The 22,745-nt window shown below is 35.8% G+C and overlaps 1 protein-coding gene across 4 annotated transcripts in view; it reads left to right on the top strand.

The window, feature by feature from the left end:
• The window catches only part of GAK (cyclin G associated kinase), a 77,536-nt gene that overhangs the window by 16,807 nt on the left and 37,984 nt on the right, over positions 1–22,745 (top strand). For all 4 annotated transcript variants that reach the window (XM_085317436.1, XM_085317427.1, XM_085317417.1 and 1 more), the window contains 9 exons: positions 1,400–1,525; positions 2,687–2,776; positions 7,087–7,222; positions 7,832–7,944; positions 8,496–8,607; positions 10,830–10,953; positions 18,652–18,701; positions 18,791–18,939; positions 22,060–22,182. In XM_085317436.1, coding sequence (XP_085173562.1) covers positions 1,400–1,525; positions 2,687–2,776; positions 7,087–7,222; positions 7,832–7,944; positions 8,496–8,607; positions 10,830–10,953; positions 18,652–18,701; positions 18,791–18,939; positions 22,060–22,182 — 1,023 coding nt within the window. The remainder of the gene's footprint in view (positions 1–1,399; positions 1,526–2,686; positions 2,777–7,086; positions 7,223–7,831; positions 7,945–8,495; positions 8,608–10,829; positions 10,954–18,651; positions 18,702–18,790; positions 18,940–22,059; positions 22,183–22,745) is intronic.

Genomic DNA, 22,745 nt, shown 5'->3' with positions numbered 1-22,745 from the left:
TCTCTTATCAGTGTAGGATGGCTTTTTCTCCTGAATCTCTTTGGGTAAAGTTGCCATATGAAGATTTGTAGCACTCTAAGAACCCAGCGAATTAGAGCTGTAAGAATTCCAGACTAGCTGGAGGAAAACTAATAACGAATCTGGTGCTTCTCTTGATATTTCAGTTGTTTGAATTTGATCTTTTGAGGATATGCCATGTACTTCATAGCACAGATCATATAGCCTGTTAGTATCAGCTGATAATTCAGATTCTATCAGTAGTTCATGTTTTAAACTAGCAAAGTTGCACACACAGCATGAGCCTGTGTGCAGTAGGCGTGCAGTTCTCTTATTAGTATGATCACTTTATTTAGTGTTTTAATTTAGTTGAATGCTGAATGCCCACCCTTCTCATTGTAGCAACAAGCAAAAGTTATTCAACAGATAAATCAGATTGCTACTCAGACAGCATCATTAACAGAGCTTTTTATATGTCCCTTTGGGTAGTCAAAATTACTGTTATGGTAGAAGTCCATTCTGGGGAAAAAACTGGAAAGCGCAAGTGTAAGGGAGGCCAGTGGAGTGTTTCAAAAAGTAGAAGACAGAAGGGAGTCCAGTGGTGTGGTGGTTGTAAAGAGAAGGGGAAGGTTGCTAGATCTGAAGTGTGCTGTAGAAATGTTCCTAATGGGCCTCTTCGCCTTCAGTCCTTCGTGCAGAGATCTGGATTTATGTTCCTTTTCGGATGTTGCTTGGTTATGACCCCCACAACACTCCTGCCGAATGCCTACTTTTTTTCCCCTGCAATATTTTTCTGTATTTCACTTAGTCCAGAAATGACACAATTTTAGGAAGTTGGAAAGGGGATGATACGAAGATGAACTAATCAGACAGTGCATTTTGCTCAAATAGCTGGTTTCTGTCTTATAGGGTTATGATTACCTCTTTGAGTCTACTCCAGCAGCCTGCTGCTCTTCTGGTACYTTTCTACTTAATTTGTGCCTACAGAAGCGCTAACCTCAACCCCACTGTGATAAAGCTAACAGTGTTCAGTTTTATGCATGATAAAGTTCAACTTCCAAGATTTTGCTTCTGCAAATAGTGGTTTGGAAAAGTAGTCTATAGTTGAGTACTAATAAAATGTTTTTTTATTTCCTGAGGTTTACCTATTCTGTCCTGGATGCTTCCTGCTGTTAGTGTTTTTGTGTCCTTTAAAAATTGACTGTATTGCCACCATGCATATTTTATGGTACAGTGTTGTCTGAAATACTTACGCTCCTGTAAACACAAATATTCTGGGCTAAAACGAAGTATTAACTTAATCTTCATTGATATATACACAAGTCAACTGACATTTAAAAGCATGTGTTTTAATGCTCAGAAATGAGTATTTTCAATTTATTATTGCACTTTTTTTTTGCAGGTGGAAAACTTGCTTATTAGTAATCAAGGGACAATTAAACTTTGTGACTTCGGTAGTGCTACAACTATAGCTTATTATCCTGACTATAACTGGTCTGCACAGAAGAGAGCACTGGTTGAAGAAGAGGTGAGACTATTTAAATGCAGTTACTTCTAAAGTACTAAAATACTGACCATGGATTCCATTGTTGTTACAGTTAATCTGGTCTTGACCTAATTTAGGGACTTCTAAGACAACTAGGGATTGTTTTGTTTGTAGCGTTGTTCATAAAACTGKTTTTTTTTGTATGTGGGTTGCCAGAGTTCAAATGTGGTGGTTCAAACAATCATAGTCTGTGTTCTGTAGATATATGTATAAACTGCTGTAACTTGAATGTTCCTTCTGTACTTTGTGAAAACAACCAAATGTGATGCAATAGTTAAGGTTCCTTTTAATTGTACTCTTAAAGTAGGTTATGTCTAAGCTATTCCCACTTCTAATCTGATTTTGTTAGCTGAATGATGTACGGTGAAGCAGTAGGTCAGCTGACCAGGATTTGAGAATAAAGTATTGCTGTACTTCTAGGATAACAGTGACAGTATTAAACATTTCTATTTTACAAAATTGTTTACGTGCRTGTTTAGTTTTGAGTGAAAGTAATGCTGATAAATCTAATACATCAGCTAGACTCAAATTCTTTGAGTATAGAGAAGTACAATCACATTTAGAATTTGTGTGTGATCTCTATCATGAGTCTCTTTTTCCTCCCTTGGAGAGCAATCTAGTGGTTTCTGGAGAAAAGTTGATTTTGTATCACTATCTTCCAGTGTATGCAAAAGGGTATTAGAAAAGGTCTCTCTTTCAGGGGTCATTATGAACATAGTCTAACTCTTAAGATTTGTCTGTGCTGTTTTTAAGCATGATGAGAAAGTGAGAAACGCCCACTAGAGTATAAATTCTTATCCTGATTTATTGTTAGATTTCTGTATTTGTGTCCCTTCTCACTTTTGCCTCATACAGAACAAAGTGATTTTGCTATACTGGCTTTGCAGTTTGGAAGGACTCTTGTGGGTCACTGTGCTATTTAATTATAATTAAAGAATCCTCCAACCTTTATCTGGCACTATGTCAAAGCCTCTGTGGCTGTTGTAGGTTTGAATTGATGGCTTCTGCCTTGACAAGTATTTCTTCTATTAACTTTTAATGTTTTTGCTGTCCATTCTACACAGACAGCTGTTTCCTTGGCTGAATGTTGTTACAGCATATTATTCAAGTTTCTGCTCAAAAACAAAATTGTATCTCCTGCAGATTACAAGGAATACCACACCAATGTACAGGGCACCAGAGATGATAGACTTGTATTCAAATTTTCCAATTGGTGAAAAACAAGACATATGGGTAAGAAATTTTTTTTCCTGTGTTGTAGCTGTCATAATGAAACTAATCCTGCAGTCTTTTGATTTTAATTTGCTGATTCAATATAAAAATTCCTTATGTGGAATAACCTATTTCTTTTCTTGAAACTTAATAGTATGAATTGTATATCTAAATATTAAAATAATTTGAGGTATAGACTTCAGTTTTGTATTTTCAGCTTGACATCTACTATGAAAAATAATGCTGAACTTTGATTCAGCAGAACTGTTCCTCAGATGGAGCTTGCTGCCACAGAGACTTTAATTTTACTCTTTGGATTCAAATTCATGCATTTCATATTCTGCCATGCATGAAATGCTAGGACAATTGATTGCTAAATTCAATTAATATTGGTTGTCTTAGGTGGTGCATCTATGTACAAGTGTTAAGATTTACTGAAAATGGTAGCCAGAGTTAAGGATGTCTGAGAAGTTTCTAATTCTTTTGTGTAATAATTGTGGAATACTGAAAGAGTACTAAAGTGCTGTCCAGTAACATTACACTTGGGTGTGTTTAGTTTATTGTGTATCTCTTATAGAGGCAGGTGTCAAGCTTGCTCTATTTGTATTGTGAACCTAACTTTTGGTATCAAAGGACAGCAAATTGAGAAAGTGTAAAAACTGGTGCTTTAAAAGTTTTCATTTGGGACATAATTTTATTCAGTATGTTATATTAGTGATGAGATACTGATAACACTTCTATTCAATGTCTGCAGTTGTAAGTTGTTTTTTTTTTTCGACTTACAGAAAAATACTGAGAGAACTCACATCACATGCCTTAATACTAGGAATCTGAACCAAAATTACATCCAGTTAAACAAAATTAGAACTTAATTTATCAAAAGCCTCAAGCAAAAGAGCATTTTTTTTTTTCGTTTAGAATCTATATTTGTTTATACAAACATGGCAGTTAGGTCCCCTGACACCTAATGAGTCAGGAGAAGATTTCTGGCTCTTTGGCCAAAGATTCATGTACCATTTACTGTGTTTTCTTTGGAACCTGTGATTGTTTTTCCTTTATTCTCTGGTTTCAGTGAAACCATGCAAAGTATGCAGCAGTAGAATGTGACACCATCTCAGGAAGCATAACTGATCTGTAGTTTGTGGTTAGCATAAAACAAATTTCCCAAGCAAGCACGTGGAGCAAGTAACACTCAAGGTTACCATCTGTGTGCTTGTCATTGTGTGAGCTTAAAAATACGAAGGAGTGTCTTGTGTAGAGCAGCAGCATAGATGAAATATTAATTACGAATCGTATAGGTTCCTCAGTCAGGAATGTGATTCCAAAATAAAAATGTACCTCTTCCTAGAATTACAGGAATGACTTAGACTGCAGCAGTCTCTGGCAGTTGAAAACAATAGATTCTGTACTGTCAGGGGAATTAAAGGAGATCGTTCAGGAAACAGATCATGTGGATTGTCCTGAACCCTTATTTTCAGTACCAGACAAAATAACTGAAAGATACAAGGCACAGAATGTTGCTATTCTAGAGCTAAGTAACTGATTTTGGTTATTACTTGTATCCTTGACTTAATATTTGAAAAATGAATAGGTTCTGCTAATTTGGATAAAAGTACTCAGTGGATTTCCTGATACACTGATGATGTGGGGCTGGTGCCTTTCAGGAAGCTAGTTAATGAATATTGGACATCCTGCTGTGCGACTACACTCTTGCTTTTGGAAAAAGGAGCTGAATGTAGAAATTATGTTGTAATGGGAACATAAGTGGTGATTGATTGTTGTAGGGAAGGCTAGATAAAATGGTTGATAAATTAGGCAAAATAATAGGATACAATGTATTGAAATTTAAAGTCATCCAGGGCTTAATCTACTCTTAGATATCTAGGTAGCTGGATGAAAAATGTGATAGGCATATGTCTAAACTGAAGCTCTTTAGAAGTAGTATCTAACTGTGTATTTATAGGTTGTGAATTGTTAAATGAGAAGAGCATATAGATTTCACTCTAGAGTAGTTTGAAGATTGCTTGCTCAATGCTTGGAATCAGTAGGTTTTAAGATTGCTGTTATAAACACTTTGATTTTTACGTGTGAAAACCACCCTAGAACTGTAGTTTTATCACCTTTGTGGAAGAGGGCAAGCCTGAAATTGTTCTAGGAATGGTAGCAAACTGGTGGATGTACAACTTCTGTGGAGAATGGAAATGTAATTAGAATTAGTAGATTAATAGATTATGAATAAGGTACTTGTATAAAATGAATTAGGTATTTCTCACCCTTCATCAAGCAAAGCAAGTTAATACTAGTGTTACATGACCTTTATAGCTCAGTAAAAATTAGGAATTTTTACTTAATCCTGCTGCATGTTGGGAAGTTGTTTCTAGTTATTTTTAGTTACTAAAATATGTTGCCCTTTTTGTTGGTATGAATTCTCAAACTGATCTGGACAGCTTCTGTGATGGGATAGTGTGCAACTTTGGGGGACACATCTTTAGGAAGCAGGCCCTTCTGTTAAGAATATCAATGCTGAAGCTGTGCTGATGGCAGCAGCTTTGAGTGAGGAATGCCTCAGTGTAACTGGAGTTGCCTTTTAGTCAAATTGAATTGAAATAAGTGTTTGAAGTATTCAAAATAAATCACTATGAGATTTCTAAACTATACAGATGGAGGAGGAGGAAAGAAAAACCTTTTTCTGTTGAAGCAAAGATGAAATCTAAGTGGTCTCTACTTTCGGTGTTTGTTTGATGGTCTTAGTGCTCCTCTGCCCCTGGTGACTGGGGGTGCTGTCTTTTGATGTGCTTAGTATGTACTCAGGAAGCAGTTTCACTGCCCCCGCTTACTGTGGTCTGCCTCACTTTGAAAACAGATATTTCTGTGACAGATCAGAAGTTTCTTGCACTTTAGTAATGGGTTAACATAGACCTGGTGCTTCGGTACATACGTTTCAGAAGTATTTTATGACACCATGCAGACTGGTAAAAATGTACTTACTCTACAATTAAAATCAAAACATGCTCTTTATTTCTGGCCCTGGATTGAGAACTGGTAAATACCTGCTTTAGAGTAGATCTACTGTAGCTAAATGTCAACTCTTTGAGAGATATTTTAATAACATACAAATCTTTGAAACTGTTCTTGGTATAAATTAGCAACCAATAGCAGTCTGAGTCAGTGTATAAGGAGGACTGGAGGTAATACACAGATTTCTTAGATTTTTCTCATGCTTGCTTTATTTGTCTGACTATAAGCCCCTGTATGCTAGGGTTCAGAAGAAATAGGAGGAGTCTTCTAGTCTGTTGCACAAACATTTTCTCTAATGTATCAGAGGCTTTATTTCCAAGCTTTCTTTCATCATTTTATTATAGTGACATCAGTATGTCATCATAATTTATCTATTAATTGATATTTTAATTTACTTAAATGCTAGAGGAAATTGTTCTAACTAATCTATGATACTTGGGCTATTCGAAGATTAGAATTCAATACTGACTACTGACTTTGGTGTCCCAAGTCAGGTTGCATAGGTCTTCTAGGTTTGGACACATGAGGGAACTTGAAAGTTGCCTGAATGTAATAGACTCAGCCTGGTGATTTTCAAGGCCTGAATGAATTCTTCTGGAATCAATGTTAACTTTTGTTTGCTAGAAAGAATTTAATAGGCTTTCGATTACAGTTGCTACTTGGTTATTAAAAATAAGCCTCAAATGATGATAGTCGCTTTATGAGTTACTATTTCTTTTTGTAGATCCTTGTCAAAACAACAGTTTTAGAGAACTYTGTCTACATAATGTCATTTAATGTGTTTAACACTTAAATGCTTACCTAGTTGATGCACTGTTGTAACAGAATGTGTTTGAATTAGAAAAACAAAACTCCAAATCCTCTTCTCATAAATAACTCTCCTGGAAACCTAGCACAAAGTTATGAAATAAAACTTTGAGCCTTTTGTACAAACATGCAAAACTATGTTCAATACTAGAAGAGTGTTTGTATTTATATACTGTAAAATTTATAAAGTGGAAGAAGCCACCTTGTCCCCAAACCTATTTGTGAAAGCAGTATTGCTGCCAGATGCTGTCTAATTGATATGCCAAATGAATGTGTCAAGAACTTTTGTTCTTAGAGAAATACAGAGACTAATGCTTTCAGAGTAGTATGAAACTGATCTCAGAAGCACAAAATGTGTGTAAGGTCATATGAGTTGGGAGTTGAAGACTGAAACCTTTGATTTGTGAGCAGTATTAGGAAATGTAATCAGTTTCATAGTTTAAAATCCATCTTTAAATTTCAGTGCTCGAGTTAGAAATATTTCTCCTTTAATTATCTCTGTGTAGGCTCTGGGCTGTATCCTGTACTTATTGTGCTTCCGGCAACATCCGTTTGAAGATGGAGCTAAACTTCGCATAGTCAATGGGAAATACGTCATTCCCCAGAATGACACCCGCTATACAGTGTTTCATGATCTCATTCGTAAGTATATAATGTTATTTCAGTATCTTTATCAGTACATCTTAATACTTAAAATACTGTGTTATTGTTAGTAAATGCTAACTGCTGTTTAATTATGTGGCAGTGAAAAGGATAGCTACTAGCCTTTCATTTTATTCAAAATTCGTAATCAAACATARATTTTAAATAAAGATATTTTTAATGCTGTGAACTCTGTCTTAAGATTTGAATTAGGCCACAGGAATGACTAAAGTTTCTGTTTCTTTGAATCTACCTCGAATCTGAATTTTTCTCTAAACTGGAAATAGATGACTAGAAACTTTACAATGCCAAAAATTTAGCACTAACTCCAACTGTATGTGGATATAAAATTGCTTCCAGTGTTGTTCTTTAAGAGGTCTTTGAAGTATTTTGTGTGAAATATTCTTAATGCTAAATAGTTTTTGTTCATTGATACTTGTTATATGCTAGTAATATTTGATATGGAGATGGCTGTTGTTGCACTCAGTTTCACGTATTTAAATGCTCATGTTACATTGAAGTACACTGAAGAAATTGCTTTCTGCAGGAACAAAACTCTGAAAGGTATCTCTTAATATCTGAATCATTCATATGTATATCTATTTTTAGGTTGCAATTTGAAGGTGAACCCAGAGGAGAGGTTGTCAATCACTGAACTTGTGAATCAGTTGCAGGAGATTGCGGCGGCCAGGAATGTGAATCCTAAATCTCCTATCACAGAGGTAAAGTCTCATGAAGGGTATTATAATTATCTTCTTTTTTACCTCTTAGCCTGTATGGGTTTAGTAACTAATGTCAGAGTAGGTATCCTATTCCTTGGAAGCCTTTTGAAAATTTTGCACTATCTAGTCTTGAAATCTGGTTGAATTAATTTTATATTGCTTATAGGATCTTTTAAAATAGACCTTTTCCAAGCGTAGAGCTTGTATGGCATTAAAGGAAACGGTAGTTCATATTCCTTATTGACAGAATTGTCTTAATCTTAATGAGTCATTCTTTAGTAAGTACTCAGTGTGACGTGCTGCATTTAATCATAAGCAACTTGCACTGAAAAATCTTTGCCTATACCAGCTTGAAACTCACTTAGGTGCCTACAGTGGTGCTTAATATGCACAGGACTGCAAGTGAATCAGTTAGTGTTTAAGTTCCCAGCTTTTTTCTGAGACTCAGTAACTGGTAGTGTGCTTGTTTGCACCGTGTGAAAGTAACTTGCAAACATGATAATTGGTTTAATCAATATGCAAATCCTCAGAGTGGATATTAATTTCCACAGCTTCTGGAACAAAATGGAGGCTATGGAAACAATGCTCAGCCTCGAACGTCTACGAACTCAGTTTTACAGAGCTCGAAGCCTGCAGGACAGCTCAACAATATGTACAATGCAGGTATGTGCTGAAAGAGTTCTCATATAGCATGTGACCAACAACACATCTTTTATGTAGGGAAAAAATGTGGGTTTTTTAACAGATGTTTTGTGCAACTGCTATCTACTTTGCTTTTAAATAGTTTTAATTTACGTTCAGTTTTGTTTCTAACCCTGTCTTATTTTTCTCAAAATTTACCTGTATGCTGATATGTGCAAATGTGAATTCCTCAAGTTCACTGCTGTAAAGGATAGTATTCAGTTTCCTGATCTAAAATAATTGAAACCAAAGTATGTTATTGACTTGAAGTGAGGGAAAAATAAGTGAATCAAAACTTGATGAAAGCCATGTGTTGGTACAATAAACTATAGTCTTTTTAAGAGCAAGAGCTGTAGAGAAATTTTAAATCCTTATACTAAATCAAAAAAGGTTTATATTAAACACAAAACTGATTCYGCCAAATGTATGATACTTATGTGTAATGCTAACAGGTAAATTTAAGAGGAGTTATATTTGTACTGTTAATTTTGCAAGAACAGTTGTGTTTAACTGAAACCTCTTTGTGGTTGAAATTACTGAGCTAAACATATATTGTGTTTGTGCAAAACACTGGATCTCTGGTGTAAGAAAAAGACACTTCTCTTTGCTTTCCAAGCAGAACCACTTAACATCAAATAGGTTATAACTGAACAAGATGTTTCAGTCCGTTACTACTTTAACTTTATACTAAAACAGGCTTTTTGGTGTCTTAGGTTGAAGCAGTGAAAAAGTAAATGTTAAAGTAAATGCAGGAGTTTTGACTATGACTGCAGTCAGCTACAGATCACTATAGTATATTAATGATAAGAAGTCACTGACCCTGGTAGTGTATTTACTTTAGTCTGGTATAAGCCTGTGTAAGAAAGCAGTGCTTCTATAGTATTCTTGGGACCAGCCTCCCTCCTTCCTCTAACCTCCCTGCACCACCCTCCCCCCAAAACTTCTGAACCTACTGATAGCTTGGAGCATTTTTGATAGTGTGGTCAGTGTAAAACTGTTTAGTTTTTCCATTTCCAAAAGAAAAATGTCCATTTAAGCTCAGTGAGGCGAAAGCAGCAGCTGCAGCTCAATTCACCGGTTGTCCACTCATTACCTAATTCAGAATTAGCTAGAGCGTATGCTGCCCAGCTACTGATGAGAGGGTTGTGCACGGAGAGTTTAAGGAAATGCTTGCACAGAGAGCAACAATGTGGAGGAGAAGGTGTGGTGAGTATCAGCTGATGAAAAAAGAGTAGTTGGACTAGCAGTACTTCATGGCTCAACCAAAATTTGTCTTTTGAAATCACACAAAATAACTGGTGACATAAATTGTGTATTTCAGTGTTCAGTCAGATGAAAATATTTACATTTATTACAACAAAATGAAAAGCTGGACAGGCTTACTTGCATCTAATTTCTTACTAAATGAAAAGATGGTTTCTACCTCCATGTTATCATTTATCGTATGTAAATATGAAGTAGAGCTTAACATTTCAATTAATATAGAAGATAGTGAGGCAGTATTTCATGATGTATTCCCTGCCAGCTTGTTTTTTCCTGACATATTATGTGTCTGCTGAATTGCCAATGCAAGAAAACATATGCAAGAGGAGAATTTTAAAATTAGATAATGTTTATAGCAGTAATGTTGTTTGTACATCAATATTTCTGTGGAAGTATCCAGCTTTCCAATAGGGTTATGTTTAAAAATTGTCTAGTCATCTGTTTTGTGCAGGGTCAAAATGCTTTTGGTACATAATCATATCAATGGGATAGTACCTGGGAGTAAGTTTAAAATGTAACTTAATTATAACAGATTGCTTTTGAATTCCTACGTTGAGGTGTCTCTATAATGGAGAAGCTTGAGTAATTTGCTAATGGTATGCTGCACTTCAAGCCAGTGATACAAAACAAAGGCAGTGTATTGTTGCACAAGCTGTATGAAATAAGTGCTTTAGCTTCAGAGATTTTGTGCTTTTTTTTTAATGCAAATATTCTATTAAATAGTTTAGATAGTTGACTCGTACTTCTTGGACATGCAGAGGCTGTTTTTGTATAGGTCACTATTAAGAAAAAAGCTTGCTTTTAGAACTGTGAGTCTCAAAGCAAGGCTTAGTCTATATGTATATTCACTTCCAACTTTGTAGGCAATTTGCATTAATATGGAGTCCATTCCAGAATGTAACTTATATTAAAGTACAATTATTTTTATTTAACTACTCTAGGCCTGACTGTTGCGGAATGTGACCAGACTTATGGAGGGTTCTTTGATATTCTGAGGGGTGGAACAGAGCGATTTTTCACTAATATTAAGGATACATCTTCTAAAGTTATCCAGTCTGTGGCCAAGTGAGTAAAAATTAAATTGTGCTGGTAAGAGTTCTAAATGGAGGGTAAAGAGCTTACTCCAGAAATGATCAAATGCAGCATTCTTTTCCAAACATGAGTTCTAAAAGTCATTAGTTAGCACTGAGAATTTATGAGTAATACTAATATAAAAGTTATTGTAACACTATTCTAGCATTGAGAATGTTGGGGAGGGGAAAGCCTTTCCGTAGTACTGCTTTCCCTTCTGTCTACTCTACTTTTTAGATACTGAGACTCTGGAAGAGGTGAGCAGGTGGGAAGGAGCAGAGAGGAGAGCTGTGGAGTAGGAGGACTGTGGAGCCAAATGAATCAATTAGTAGATACGGACTCCATGAATAGGAGAGGAAGAAAAGATAAGGAGCAGTGAAAAATAAAAGGAATAGATGGGAGAAAAGCTGCAGGGAAATGGCATATAAGCTTTTCTGCCTGGTTTAGTGTTCAGGAATTCTGAGCCCTTTTAAACGCTTGTCAGATACAGGTGATTGAGGAAAGACTTAAAATGGGAAAGGTTTGTCTCACTGTCTCCTGTGCTCTGAATTACAAGGAAAATGCTGTTTTGGTTTGTATATGTTCTCAGATATCTAGTGTGCGATTTTTTTTCTAGTCAGTTTTTCTGTCCCATTGCAACTGTTTTTCCATTAGCTTGGTGTGAATAATGACCAAAACCTGTTTTTATATATTTTTAACTCAACTTGATTAAGCAATTAAGCAATAGATTTAGCTTTTTTTGTAATTAATTCTAAGATGAGAAGATAAGTCGTTAYTGAATGCTGTACTATACTGAACTAAAACCTTCTTAAGAGTACTGTGCCATGTCCCTTGATGGCAGGGTTTCTGTCCCTCTAATTGGAATACTGTGCTTTGTTTTGTGAAGTGTCTTACTTTGCCATATGCACTCTGCCACTGGGTATAAATTGTTTATTGTGATGATCTAATCTGTTTTTAATGTTCAGATAATTCAGACAGCTGTTCTGGCACCTCTGTAGCCTCTTCAAGAACATTTTAGCTGTTCTGTTTAGTCTGTTCAAACTTACTGTGCATGGCTTCAACAGAAGGCCTTTCTATTTTAAAGGTCACCAAAGTGTATGCAACTTTGGTTTTTGTTCTCACATGTTCTACAGATTAAAACTAATTGGCACTGTAGCATCAAACTTTTCATTAGTTGTCTACCCTGAAAAATCCACAGTGATTGAAAAGATGACAAGGAATAAAGAAGAATGAACAGCTACATGATGAAAAGCAGTGTCTAAACAGCAGCTTTGCTGCTTTTTTTTTAGCTTTGCAATTTTTTGTAGAAAACCTATTGCCTGTGTTAGAGGCTTAAAATTTACACTGCATCCTGATAGGTGGAGGAGTTTCATTCTTAAACCCCACTGTATAACCCAGAGGTACAAAGTTTAATTCAGCCCAACTTGGAATGCGTATCCATGCCTGAAGTCTGTTCCATCTGAACTAGAGCAAGATAGGCAGTATATGGACAGTGGCGGAGTTTAGGGTAAATACAGCTAGTGTGCTTTGTCTTTACAGTGTTAAGACACACTGTGGCTGATAAAATCTGCTATTTTATTCTCTGGTAGTTTTGCAGTTCCTTTCTCTGTGTATTGCAGAGCTCTTCTGTGAGGTATAAAGATGTCAGCTTTCCACTGATGATCAAAAGGGAAGGATAATTTCCTTTAGGAGGATAATATGAATATATTTATCCGCCACATGGTGAATGTCATGATGGCCAGGAGAAGCTTTTCTGGGGGTTAGGGTTGAGTTTTGCAATTTTTCATTTGAGAAAATGCCTCTTCCTCATGCTTTACCTTCCAGATCTGTTCTCTTCGTTCTTATTCCTGTATATGAGAGCTGCAACTTAACTGCTCTGTTTTTTTTTTTTTTTTGGCATATACTGTCTTCCAGACCTGTCCTTTATCTCCTGTTGGACCTGCCAACTTCTCTAAAACTGATCTTCTGCTTTCCACCTCTTCAGTTTTACTTCTATTCCTTTTACTGTACCTTGTTAAAAGTGAGTTTGTTAAAAACTCATTACATGGAAATGTAAATATGTCAGATTCCCTGCCTTTGATAGCTATACTGTTTACAGACTTGAAAGTACATAATTTCTTGTCTTGTTTTCAGCAAGTTTTGCTTACTCTTTTTCTTTAAATTCTGTAGCAGATAAAAATTTGACATACCTTCCTTGGGAGAGATGACACTTAAATTCCTTTTCTGCTCCTTTGAGGTTGAGCTCTACTTTCCTATTCTGTTGTTCCTTTACTTGATCTTACTCTTTTACACCTCAAGCTGACATGAGTATTTTGACTGTGTACTGTTTTTGAAGTACTGTTGCATTCAGCTCTTGTGTTTTTGTCACCACATGGCCTTCTAGATTTGTTATGCCTCCAGCAATCTGTTATTGAAATCTCTTCTTGCCACTCTTGAAAGTGGTTTCTTCCTTAATGGCTGCTGGAAGTGAAGTTTTCTTTGGAATGTCATCGTCTCCTGTTTTGCTGTTTTTGTACTAGTTAAAAGTTGTCTAAAAATGATCTTAGTGTGGAATCCCTCGTATTACACAACACCCTATTCTTGTTTCTCTTATTTTGTCTTATTTTGTCTCTTTGTGGTGTTTTGCTATTTATTAGTTCTCTTTATTTCCATAGTTAWTGCAGTATGGAACAAATAAAACAGTAACTTTATAGCCAAGCAGAGCTGATCTTGCCATTCATGAAATGTAGTTGGTCCTTGCTATCTGAAAAGGTTCTACCCAGTTCACATACTCTTCTCTACAGTTGGTTTAGACTTAGTGACCATCCAAAATAATTGTTTAATTCCTGTCATTTTCCTTATTGCTTACTGTGCTGCTTCTGAATAGCGACCTAACATTCTGTGGCTGAACTCTACAATTGATACCTTGTAATTCCCTTTTTGGAGGAAAAAAAAAAAAAAAAAAAGGAAAGATGACTCAGATGGAATGTGAGGCTGTATATTGCTGTCCAGAACCCCATGGCATTTGTGTTTTAAATTTGAGTGGAAAATGTTAAAATCCTCTAAATTGCTTTAAACTTTACCCAGTATCATTAGTTAATTGTGACAGTGTCTGGGCCTCTGTCAGGGATTGAAGTGCTGTTGCAGATATTTTTAGTATGTCCTGTGGAACTTAACAAATGTTCTTAGTCAAAGAAAATATCTTTAAACCTTTGTATCTTATTCTGTTACACTACAGGAAGTTGCGTGTGTGGATATTGATTAGCACTGAGTAGCCTGTGAACATAATTCTTTGCTGATTTGCTTTTGGTTCATAGCTTTTAAGTGGGAGCATCATGATATCCAAATAAGATCAACCAACCACAGCACTTCTTCAGCTAAAGTGGAGGGCAGCAGCTCTGAGTTTTGAAGAATTGTCAGAGGTTTACCAGACAGGATCTGCAAATGTGCTATGAGTTAAAACTGGCAGATTGTTGTTTTTTCCTTAGTTTGTTTAAATAACTCCCAAGCTTCATCAGGAAGAGATCTCTACCAGGTGTTTTGGTCTAGACTGCTTCTTCTTAGTGGTCCCATAATTTCTAGGTAGCTCTGGATAGTGTATATTTTAATCCTTAATTGTGTTCAATAGTTTACTGAAATGGCAAACTGTGAATTTGAGCATTTCTCAGTGTTTGTGCAGAATCTGTGATAGGGTCTCTTATGCTTAGCATTTAGGCATTCCTGATGCTGCTGTGTCCTACTGCTGGCATTGTACTTTTCTTAGCTACTTATGCTTTAACTGAGCCAAGGTGTTAATTCTTTGCATCTACAATAGCAAATATCTGCTGACTGTCATGACCCAGTATAGGTACCGCCAATGTCACTTTTTCCTTTTCAAGTTTGTGGCTGATCCCATCAGAGGGTATAAGAATTTCTTTTCCTATTGTAGCACTCACTGCATTCCCATAACTCTTCAACTAACATGAGAAGCAGAAACTATGGACAAAAACTGTTTCTTTGCTGTGTTTTTTTCCTTACTACACCTGAGAGCTCTTGTGTTGAAGTCCTTCTAGGTAAGTAGTCTTACCTAGAGGTGTCTCCTTTCTGCTTGTCACTGCTTTTTGAATCATGGAGTACTTCCTTTGTCTACAGTCAATTTTTTCCTCATTGAATCAGCACCATAGTGGAATAATTAAAACAAGTGTTTTTTATTTCCTACAAACTTATTTTCTTCACCTCCTCCCTACCTGGCTTTTCATTCAAATTTTGGTCAGATGGTGTTTTATTTTATCCTGGTAAGTGATAGTCTGAAAATTAAAATGTATGTCACAGGCTAGAAGGAATCGGAGTGAGTGAAAGCTGTTCTTGTCCCACAGTTCACCTTATCTGGGTGACAACAGGTGGCATACTTAAAGCCAAAACCCCCTTTTGACATACCTGGTACCCAGTTACATACATTCCATTCCAATTGATGCTCGTAGCAGTCCACAACTTGGGATAGTCTTCTGTTCCATTAGAACAGTCTTTGTCCCTGAAGTGTTTTGATCTAAGAATATAGGGAACAGTTAAGTGCCTTTTATTACTAGCTTATTTTGCATCTAACATTGTTTCTTGATGCAGTGCTAATATTTCGTGAATTTTGGAGTTTCACTAGGTAGTAGAATGATTAATCCAGTTTTATGAAACAAGTTGTGATTGGTGCTGCACTTCCTCCTAGCTTTTAAAAAAAAAGTAATTATGAGGATGGTGGTTCTTAGAAGGTTTTTGCTTGGTATTTTGAGTATAGGGATGCTAGCTGGAGAAAGATTACATAAAGCTTTATTTGACTGAAGATAATACTTTTTTACTCACCTTGTTGCTATACTTATTAGTATGTCATTTTGTTCTTTCTTGTCTTCATCTGTTAAAAACAAGGTAACTATGCACTGTTCTAAAATTTTGTGCGTAATATTAACTAGCTTCTTTTAGGAATTTAATTTTAATTTGCTGGAATTATTTTTTAGTATTAAGTGTTTAAATGCAGTTACCTGTCAAGATTAGTACTCCCAACATTTTTTATGCAGTGGAGAGGTTTTGTAATATAACTAAAGATTTTTGTTTTCTTTAGGAATTCACACTTCACAGTGGAAATTCATAAATTTCACTTGCTGTATTTCTTATTAGACTCTTCATTACAAAAAACCTTAAAGTAACCTGATACCATCAGGAAAGGAATTCAATGTTGGAATAACAGGTTTCCTGTTTAGCTTAATTAGCATTGTAAAGTACACTTTGTCTGGGGCTTTTCATGTGGGTCATAAGCCAGAAACTCTTCATGCAGTGTGTTGGATTTGTTTGACTATTTTTCCATTCTTGTCACAGTATTTCTATGTAAATAAAATAAGTACTGCTGTTAGCACTGTAATTAGGAAAGACCTCAGTCCTGGTATTTAGTCCAGTGAAGGAAGTCTCCAAGTAAAAAGGAAAAATTGCAAAAGCTTTTTCAGATTTAGTTATAGGACTGTATCTTGAAGTGTGGGGGAATGCAAATAAGTAAGGAATAGACTGCACAATTGCTGTGCATACTTCTTGTCTTCCTGTTGTTTAAAGCAACCTCTTAGTTGCCAGAATCTGACATGAAGCACTCCATTTGAAAGACAGTAATAATGGTTCAGTCTTAATAATTAAGTAGCTCTGAAATTTTCATATTAAAATCCAAGGAAAACATGGAATGGTAATTCAAGGGTAAAGTCATGCGTTTTAGGGAACTTCTATTGATTCTGCAGTTTGTGTAGCAATTACATAGTTTTAACTAAGCACTAACATTCTGAAACTTATTCATTTGTAATAGGCAATCAAGGTAATTTCTGCAAAAAAAAAAAAAAGGCTTGAGATGGCCATGCTCTTTATTACTGACATACTACGTTACACTTTTTCAGTGGCTGTTTCAGTTTAAAAGTGTATGGCAATTTTCTGTAGCTGTGTAAAGCAAGATCTATGTTCCTAGTAATGTCGTGTATAATTGAGACAAATCTAGAAAGCAAAGCTATATAGAATGTTGCTAATCAAGGGTCAATATCTGAAACTGTTCCTAAAGGAATGGATATGAAGACCTTGGGGTTTTGCCTTTCTATATTTCTCCATCCGTCCATCTCAGGCTACTACTTAACCTTTGTGCTTCAGAATTGAAGGTATAATTATTCTTTGTTCTCAGCCTATCATATGAGGTAGAGCTTTAACTTGATGACAAAAACGTTGAAGTTTTCTTGAAAATGGTAGACATATGTCAAGTTTGGTATTCAATCATGTAATAGACTGTTTATCATTAATTTTAATACAAACTTATGATTAGCTCTGAATGTAAATTTCTATCTTAATTTGACTACAGCAGTGTGTTTCTAATTTAGCTACATCTTGAAGTTATGCTCTTCCAAAGATGCAAAAAACATTCAAATAAAAATTTGGGTGTGTTGTCCACCTTTTTCTGCAAGATTTTCAGGATTAAGTTTTTTTTTTAGTGCTTTGTCAAGTGAGATACTCAAATTTCTCTATGATGTTTTCCAGTTCTCCTGAGTCCCTTGTTCAATATCATTGTTAGGATGCTCTGATCATGCTGTTCTACATAATACTTCTTGATGTCATTGCTTTAGAATAGTTGTTCTTGCTTTATATCATGTCTTCCTCCAAATCCTTGTAAATTTGGTAGTTCTTTCATCAGTTCCTCCAGCTTCCTGACTTATTAGCAAGCCATAACGAAAACAAGACAGTGTAATGTTTTCTCTTGATGTTTGACTGCAATATCCCAGGTCTCCTCTTTCAGGTAGTGTCTTGAAACTTCATCATGATGTAAAAGCCTTCCTTCATTAGTGCTGTTTAATCACTTCTACATTCTTTAAATATAAACAATAATATTGTGATATTTTGATATTCTGAAGATTATGCACTACTAACTTGTTAGAGATACCTAAAGCATATTCTCTAGGTGGTGTTTATTCTTTTTGCCAATCAAGAATGCAGACCTTTGTGGTCATGCTCAAGAGTGTTGGTTTATGCTGGGCTCCAAGATTTTTCATCCTGCTACATAGCAGATAGCCTAGAGTAAAAAGTCACTAGGATATTGCTACTCTTCAAAAAGGCTGCTCTTTTTTATAACTGTGTGTACTTCATGTATAAAAAAATGATTAATGCCTTGCTTACTATGGGCATTTTGGAAGTGAATTTTCAGAGGAATGATTTAAATAAGGGAAAAGATTGAAATAAACTCTACTTGTATGGAATCAAGAAAATGGGGTGCATGGCAAACTGACCCAAATAGTAGTAGAGGAGAGTTAAGTTGGTTCAGATATAATCTTTCAGTAAATTTTTAAGCATTAACACATGCTATAGTTAAGATGTTATTGAATTTTCATTAGACTTTAAAACTGATACCTTCCCAGGATAAGATGTCTTCAGATTCTCTGAGAAGCCACTTACTTGTACATCTCCAGCGAACCTTTGTGAGTAGCAGTAGGAGCTATTGGAATGATTTAAATATTGAAGGCAGGTGTAAAACATCACAAAATATGGATTTGTGGCAACAAATGCAGATGAGTAGCTTTTCAGTGTTACCTTCTGTTCTGTAAACACTGAGCTGTGAGGAGCAGTCCTCAGATGGAAGAAATGAAAGCAGTGGGTGGAGCCTGAGAGACTTGGGATTTGGATTTACAGCTGGGTGGTTATATTTCCATATATTAATTCCATTGTGTCTTTTTTCAGTTATGCAAAAGGAGACCTGGATATATCATACATCACTTCCAGAATTGCTGGTATGGTTGCATGTCTGTCTTACAAATAATTTCTGATTGTCTTTAATATATAAAAATGCATACCTTACCTGTAGGTGTTCTGTTTTCAGTGATGTCCTTTCCAGCAGAAGGTGTAGAATCTGCCATCAAAAATAACATAGAAGATGTGCGGTTATGTTTAGACTCTAAACACCCTGGTCACTATGCTGTGTACAATCTTTCTCCAAGAACATACAGACCTTCAAGATTCCATAATAGGGTGCGTATAGTTTTTGTATACTTCATTATAGAAGGTCTTTCAATGCAATGTCTTGATTAACAAAACACACAACAGGAAATTGTAGTTGTAAAGTGTGTTGCGTAATCAAAGATCATGGAAGAGCTATTATAAACATAAGGTCAAAGGGTAACCTATATTCCACTTGTCTTTGCTTCCAGTTAAACTTGCTGATTGAAGGCTGATCATTAATCTCACTGATTAATGGCTCTTTCTTAGGCTAGTGATATCTTTGAAGAAATGTGTAGGTACCAAGGACTTTCCTTGCCTGTTTCAGATTTAAATTTAAAAATGTAACTTAAATCTTATTAAATTTTAATATTCTACATTCAGAGATTTACTTTCTGAGGTAGTACCCTTTAAGGGACTGATTGCATAACCTATTTGCCAAACTTTTTCTGTGTTAAGCTATACAGAAAAACAGCTATCTTTATTCTTATGTGGCTTAGTTCTGGAGTACTGCTTTTCTGTGGGTGAGCAGCCTGGCTCTGGTATTGCTTTTGCCTGAAAGACTGGCATAGCTTAGCTAAACCTGCTTTTGCTTGCAGGTGCCATCCCAGACAATTCTCTGATAATAAAATAAGGAAATATTTTCCCAGCTCAACATCAAGCATGAGGACTGCTTGTTAGGAGCTGGGATACTGTACTTAAGTATCCATCTCTGCTAAATCCATCTCAGAGCTGTCCTGCGACTAGCCCAACAGTGGAGACTGTGTTACAAGTTGTCTAGCATTGTTCACCCTAGGCCTCAGATAAAACAGTATGCAGTAATAGTGCCCTTTGCTATGATACTAACTGACCAGAAGAATCTTAAAGCGTTATTTGCTACACAACCGTTCTTGAACCTTGCCTTGCCAAACTTCATTAGCATGGGTTCAGTTATCTAAGTTTAAACTTTGTGAGGCTGGAAAATGTTTAATGTATTCTATTCAGTGCTTGTTGGTTACCTTTCCTCCCTTCGCTTCCTCACAAACTGATGGAAAAGACTTGCCTCTTTCAGCAGATGTGCTAAACTTTTTCTGAAACTGGTTCAACAGCAGGGCTTAGTCTAATTGCCAGAGGCTGTTCAACATGGAAGGCAAAATTTGATCATGCATGGGGCCTGTGATTTATTTGGAGCAAAAAACAAATTGGAGTTAAACAATGCTTTTTAGACTTAATTCTCAAATGTCCACTGCGGGTGATGTTTTTTAAGAAATTGATTATTCCTCTTTGAACAAAACTATCAGTCTTGATTTATGGAATATTAAATTATGCCTGGAAGATTGTCTATCCTGGAGACAATTCCTTTGTCTGCACACAAGTCAGAGGTGCCAATGCAATGATATTCCTGTTGTATTGGTAGAGTGTGAGATATTGCGAACACTGATGTATCTGCCGATGATCTGAAACTCGTCTGGTCTTTCAGTACATTTGACTTAGTGATGTTGATTTTGTTTCAGGAGCTTTGTTCTCTTCTGTTGTAGCTGAAAGGTAGTAGGAGATTATAACTTGTCAAAACAATTGTAGCCTCCTGCCCCCTTTATTGTCTAGGATGCTTTGAATACTTGTACAAAACATCATGGCCTTTTGTAAAAAAAAAGATTTTACATGGAACACAAGCTCTTTCTGCAAATATGGTGGGAAATTTTCACAATGCATCTTTGAAATCTAGATACTCAAAATGAGCAGTACTTCTATTTTGATTTTAATTGACTCTCGCTGGGTGAGAGCAACACTGTAGGAAGCTAAGGAAGCTTGGTATTTCTCTAGTGTCTGTAAAAGATGATTCTGGCAACCCTTATAATGTTGATCAGAGGAAAACAGCTTCTGAAATATCTAATGTTAGAGTTCTGCTTAGTAGGTAGTCACGAACTGGTAGCTTGTTGATTCTTACTATAAACTATCTTTATGGAACTTTTTGGTTCTTTTTCTTTATCCTTGATTGAAGTTGGTGCTGGTTTTGAAATCTTTTCTGTTCTAGTTTTGGAACAAGTTAACCAGAGGTTATGCAGTCTTCAGCCCTGGAGGTTTAAGTCCCTACTGAAAAAAGCTGTCAGTAACCTAGTCTGACCTCATAGCTGACTGTACTTTGAACAAATTAGACAAGAGACCTCCTGAGGTCCCTTACAACCTGAACTATTCCTTGGTCTTATTTTATGAGGAAGTTCTATGTATCTAAGAATGCCAGCAAAATGACATTAGTTTGGCAATTTAGATTCTACTAATGAACTAGGTGGATATATCAATATTTTGAGCTTACAACACAGAATAAAAAAACAATGTTATAAATGATATAAATTGTATGGGAAAACTAGTCTGTGCAGAATGTAAATTGTAAAACAAACAAAAAATCAGTTCTGCTTGCTTTTTGAGTACAGCTGTTTTTCCAGACAGATTTCTAGTCTATAGCTGTAGTGCTGCTATATGAATCTTTTACTGTTAATATAGTACTTAATATAGTCAGTCCAGGGAACAAATCTGAGAACAACCCTTGTACCCTTCAATCTGGATAAGAAAGCATATGGCTTGTAGCAAAACTGTCTTTCATATTCAGCAGTTTTGGTCCTGGTTAAAAAGCAACTTGCTTTGCAAAATTTCTTTGAGCCTGGCAAAGCATCCACTTGAAGTTTCAAGAGCTCTAGGATCAGGTTTCATATATTGCATCCTTATATGGCAACCAATTTTAAGAATATAGACTCTCTCAGCAGTGAGAGGTTGATTATTTCCTAATCTTTTGTAATACTAATTGCAGAAAGAATATTTAACTTTTAAAGCTTTTCTTTGAATAAAAGAAATGTAAACTAATTCATACACATTAAATAAATAATTTTAAAGTTCAAAGCTGTTTTGTTCTGTTCTATTTCACTAGTTGAAATTGTCTTATTGAAGAACAAAAAATGGTTTGAGTTGCTGATGTTTGTAGTGCTGCAAATGAGAGATGGGATTGAAGATCTGTTGTGCTTGATGATATAAAGAGCTCTTTACAATGAGACTACTTTTCCTGAACATCTCGTTTCATTTCTGCCTCAGGTTTACACTGAAATGTAAAACTGCCTCTTACATATACAGTTTATACTATGTGAATGTATGTTAATGTTTCTCATTTGTCTCTCACTGCAGGTTTCTGAATGTGGCTGGCCCGCAAGACGAGCACCGAATCTTCAGAACCTTTATAGCATATGCAAGAACATGCATTTATGGCTGAAACAAGATCAGAAAAATGTTTGCATTGTGCACTGTCTTGTAAGTAATTGGTTTAATTCTGAAGTGCTTTACTCAGTCCAACTTTRGATTGTTGATAGGACACTAGTGTCCGTTTAGTTTGTGACTGTTGCTGATTTTTCTTTACTCTGGGATTTGGAGACTATTCCATGCTGATATATTGTGTTTAAAAAAAAAAAGCACTTTGCATCAGTTTTCTCTTTAGGCAATCAATAGGATAATATAGCCCTTGTTTCTGTGTATGTGGTACATGCACACACAGTTTTGTGCCAGATGTGGCACAAAGGGCATATACCAGATTTACTAGAAGTGAATGATAGCTGGAATGTCTTGGATTTGTCTAGCTAGAAATTACTTTGGATTTAAAATCTTTTGAAAATAATGGCTTTAACTGAGGGGGAGTATGTTTTAGACAGTTTCTCAAGCAAGAGAACATGATTTGGGAGTGGCTTTGTGTAAAGAGGAAACCGTGACTATGGGGAGCAGGGATTGTGGGATCATAAAGGGATTCTTGATCTTCTGATCTTGACTGAGGTTTTTACTTATGGAATGAATTGCTAAGGTTTTACGTCATAATTTGAATG

Source organism: Rhea americana, unplaced genomic scaffold, assembly GCF_003343005.1.
Source record: "Rhea americana isolate MKP2758 unplaced genomic scaffold, rheAme1 scaffold_115, whole genome shotgun sequence".
Lineage (NCBI taxonomy): Eukaryota > Metazoa > Chordata > Aves > Rheiformes > Rheidae > Rhea > Rhea americana.
Note: the sequence above shows the minus strand (reverse complement) of the source record. Positions and strands in the feature narration are given on the sequence as shown.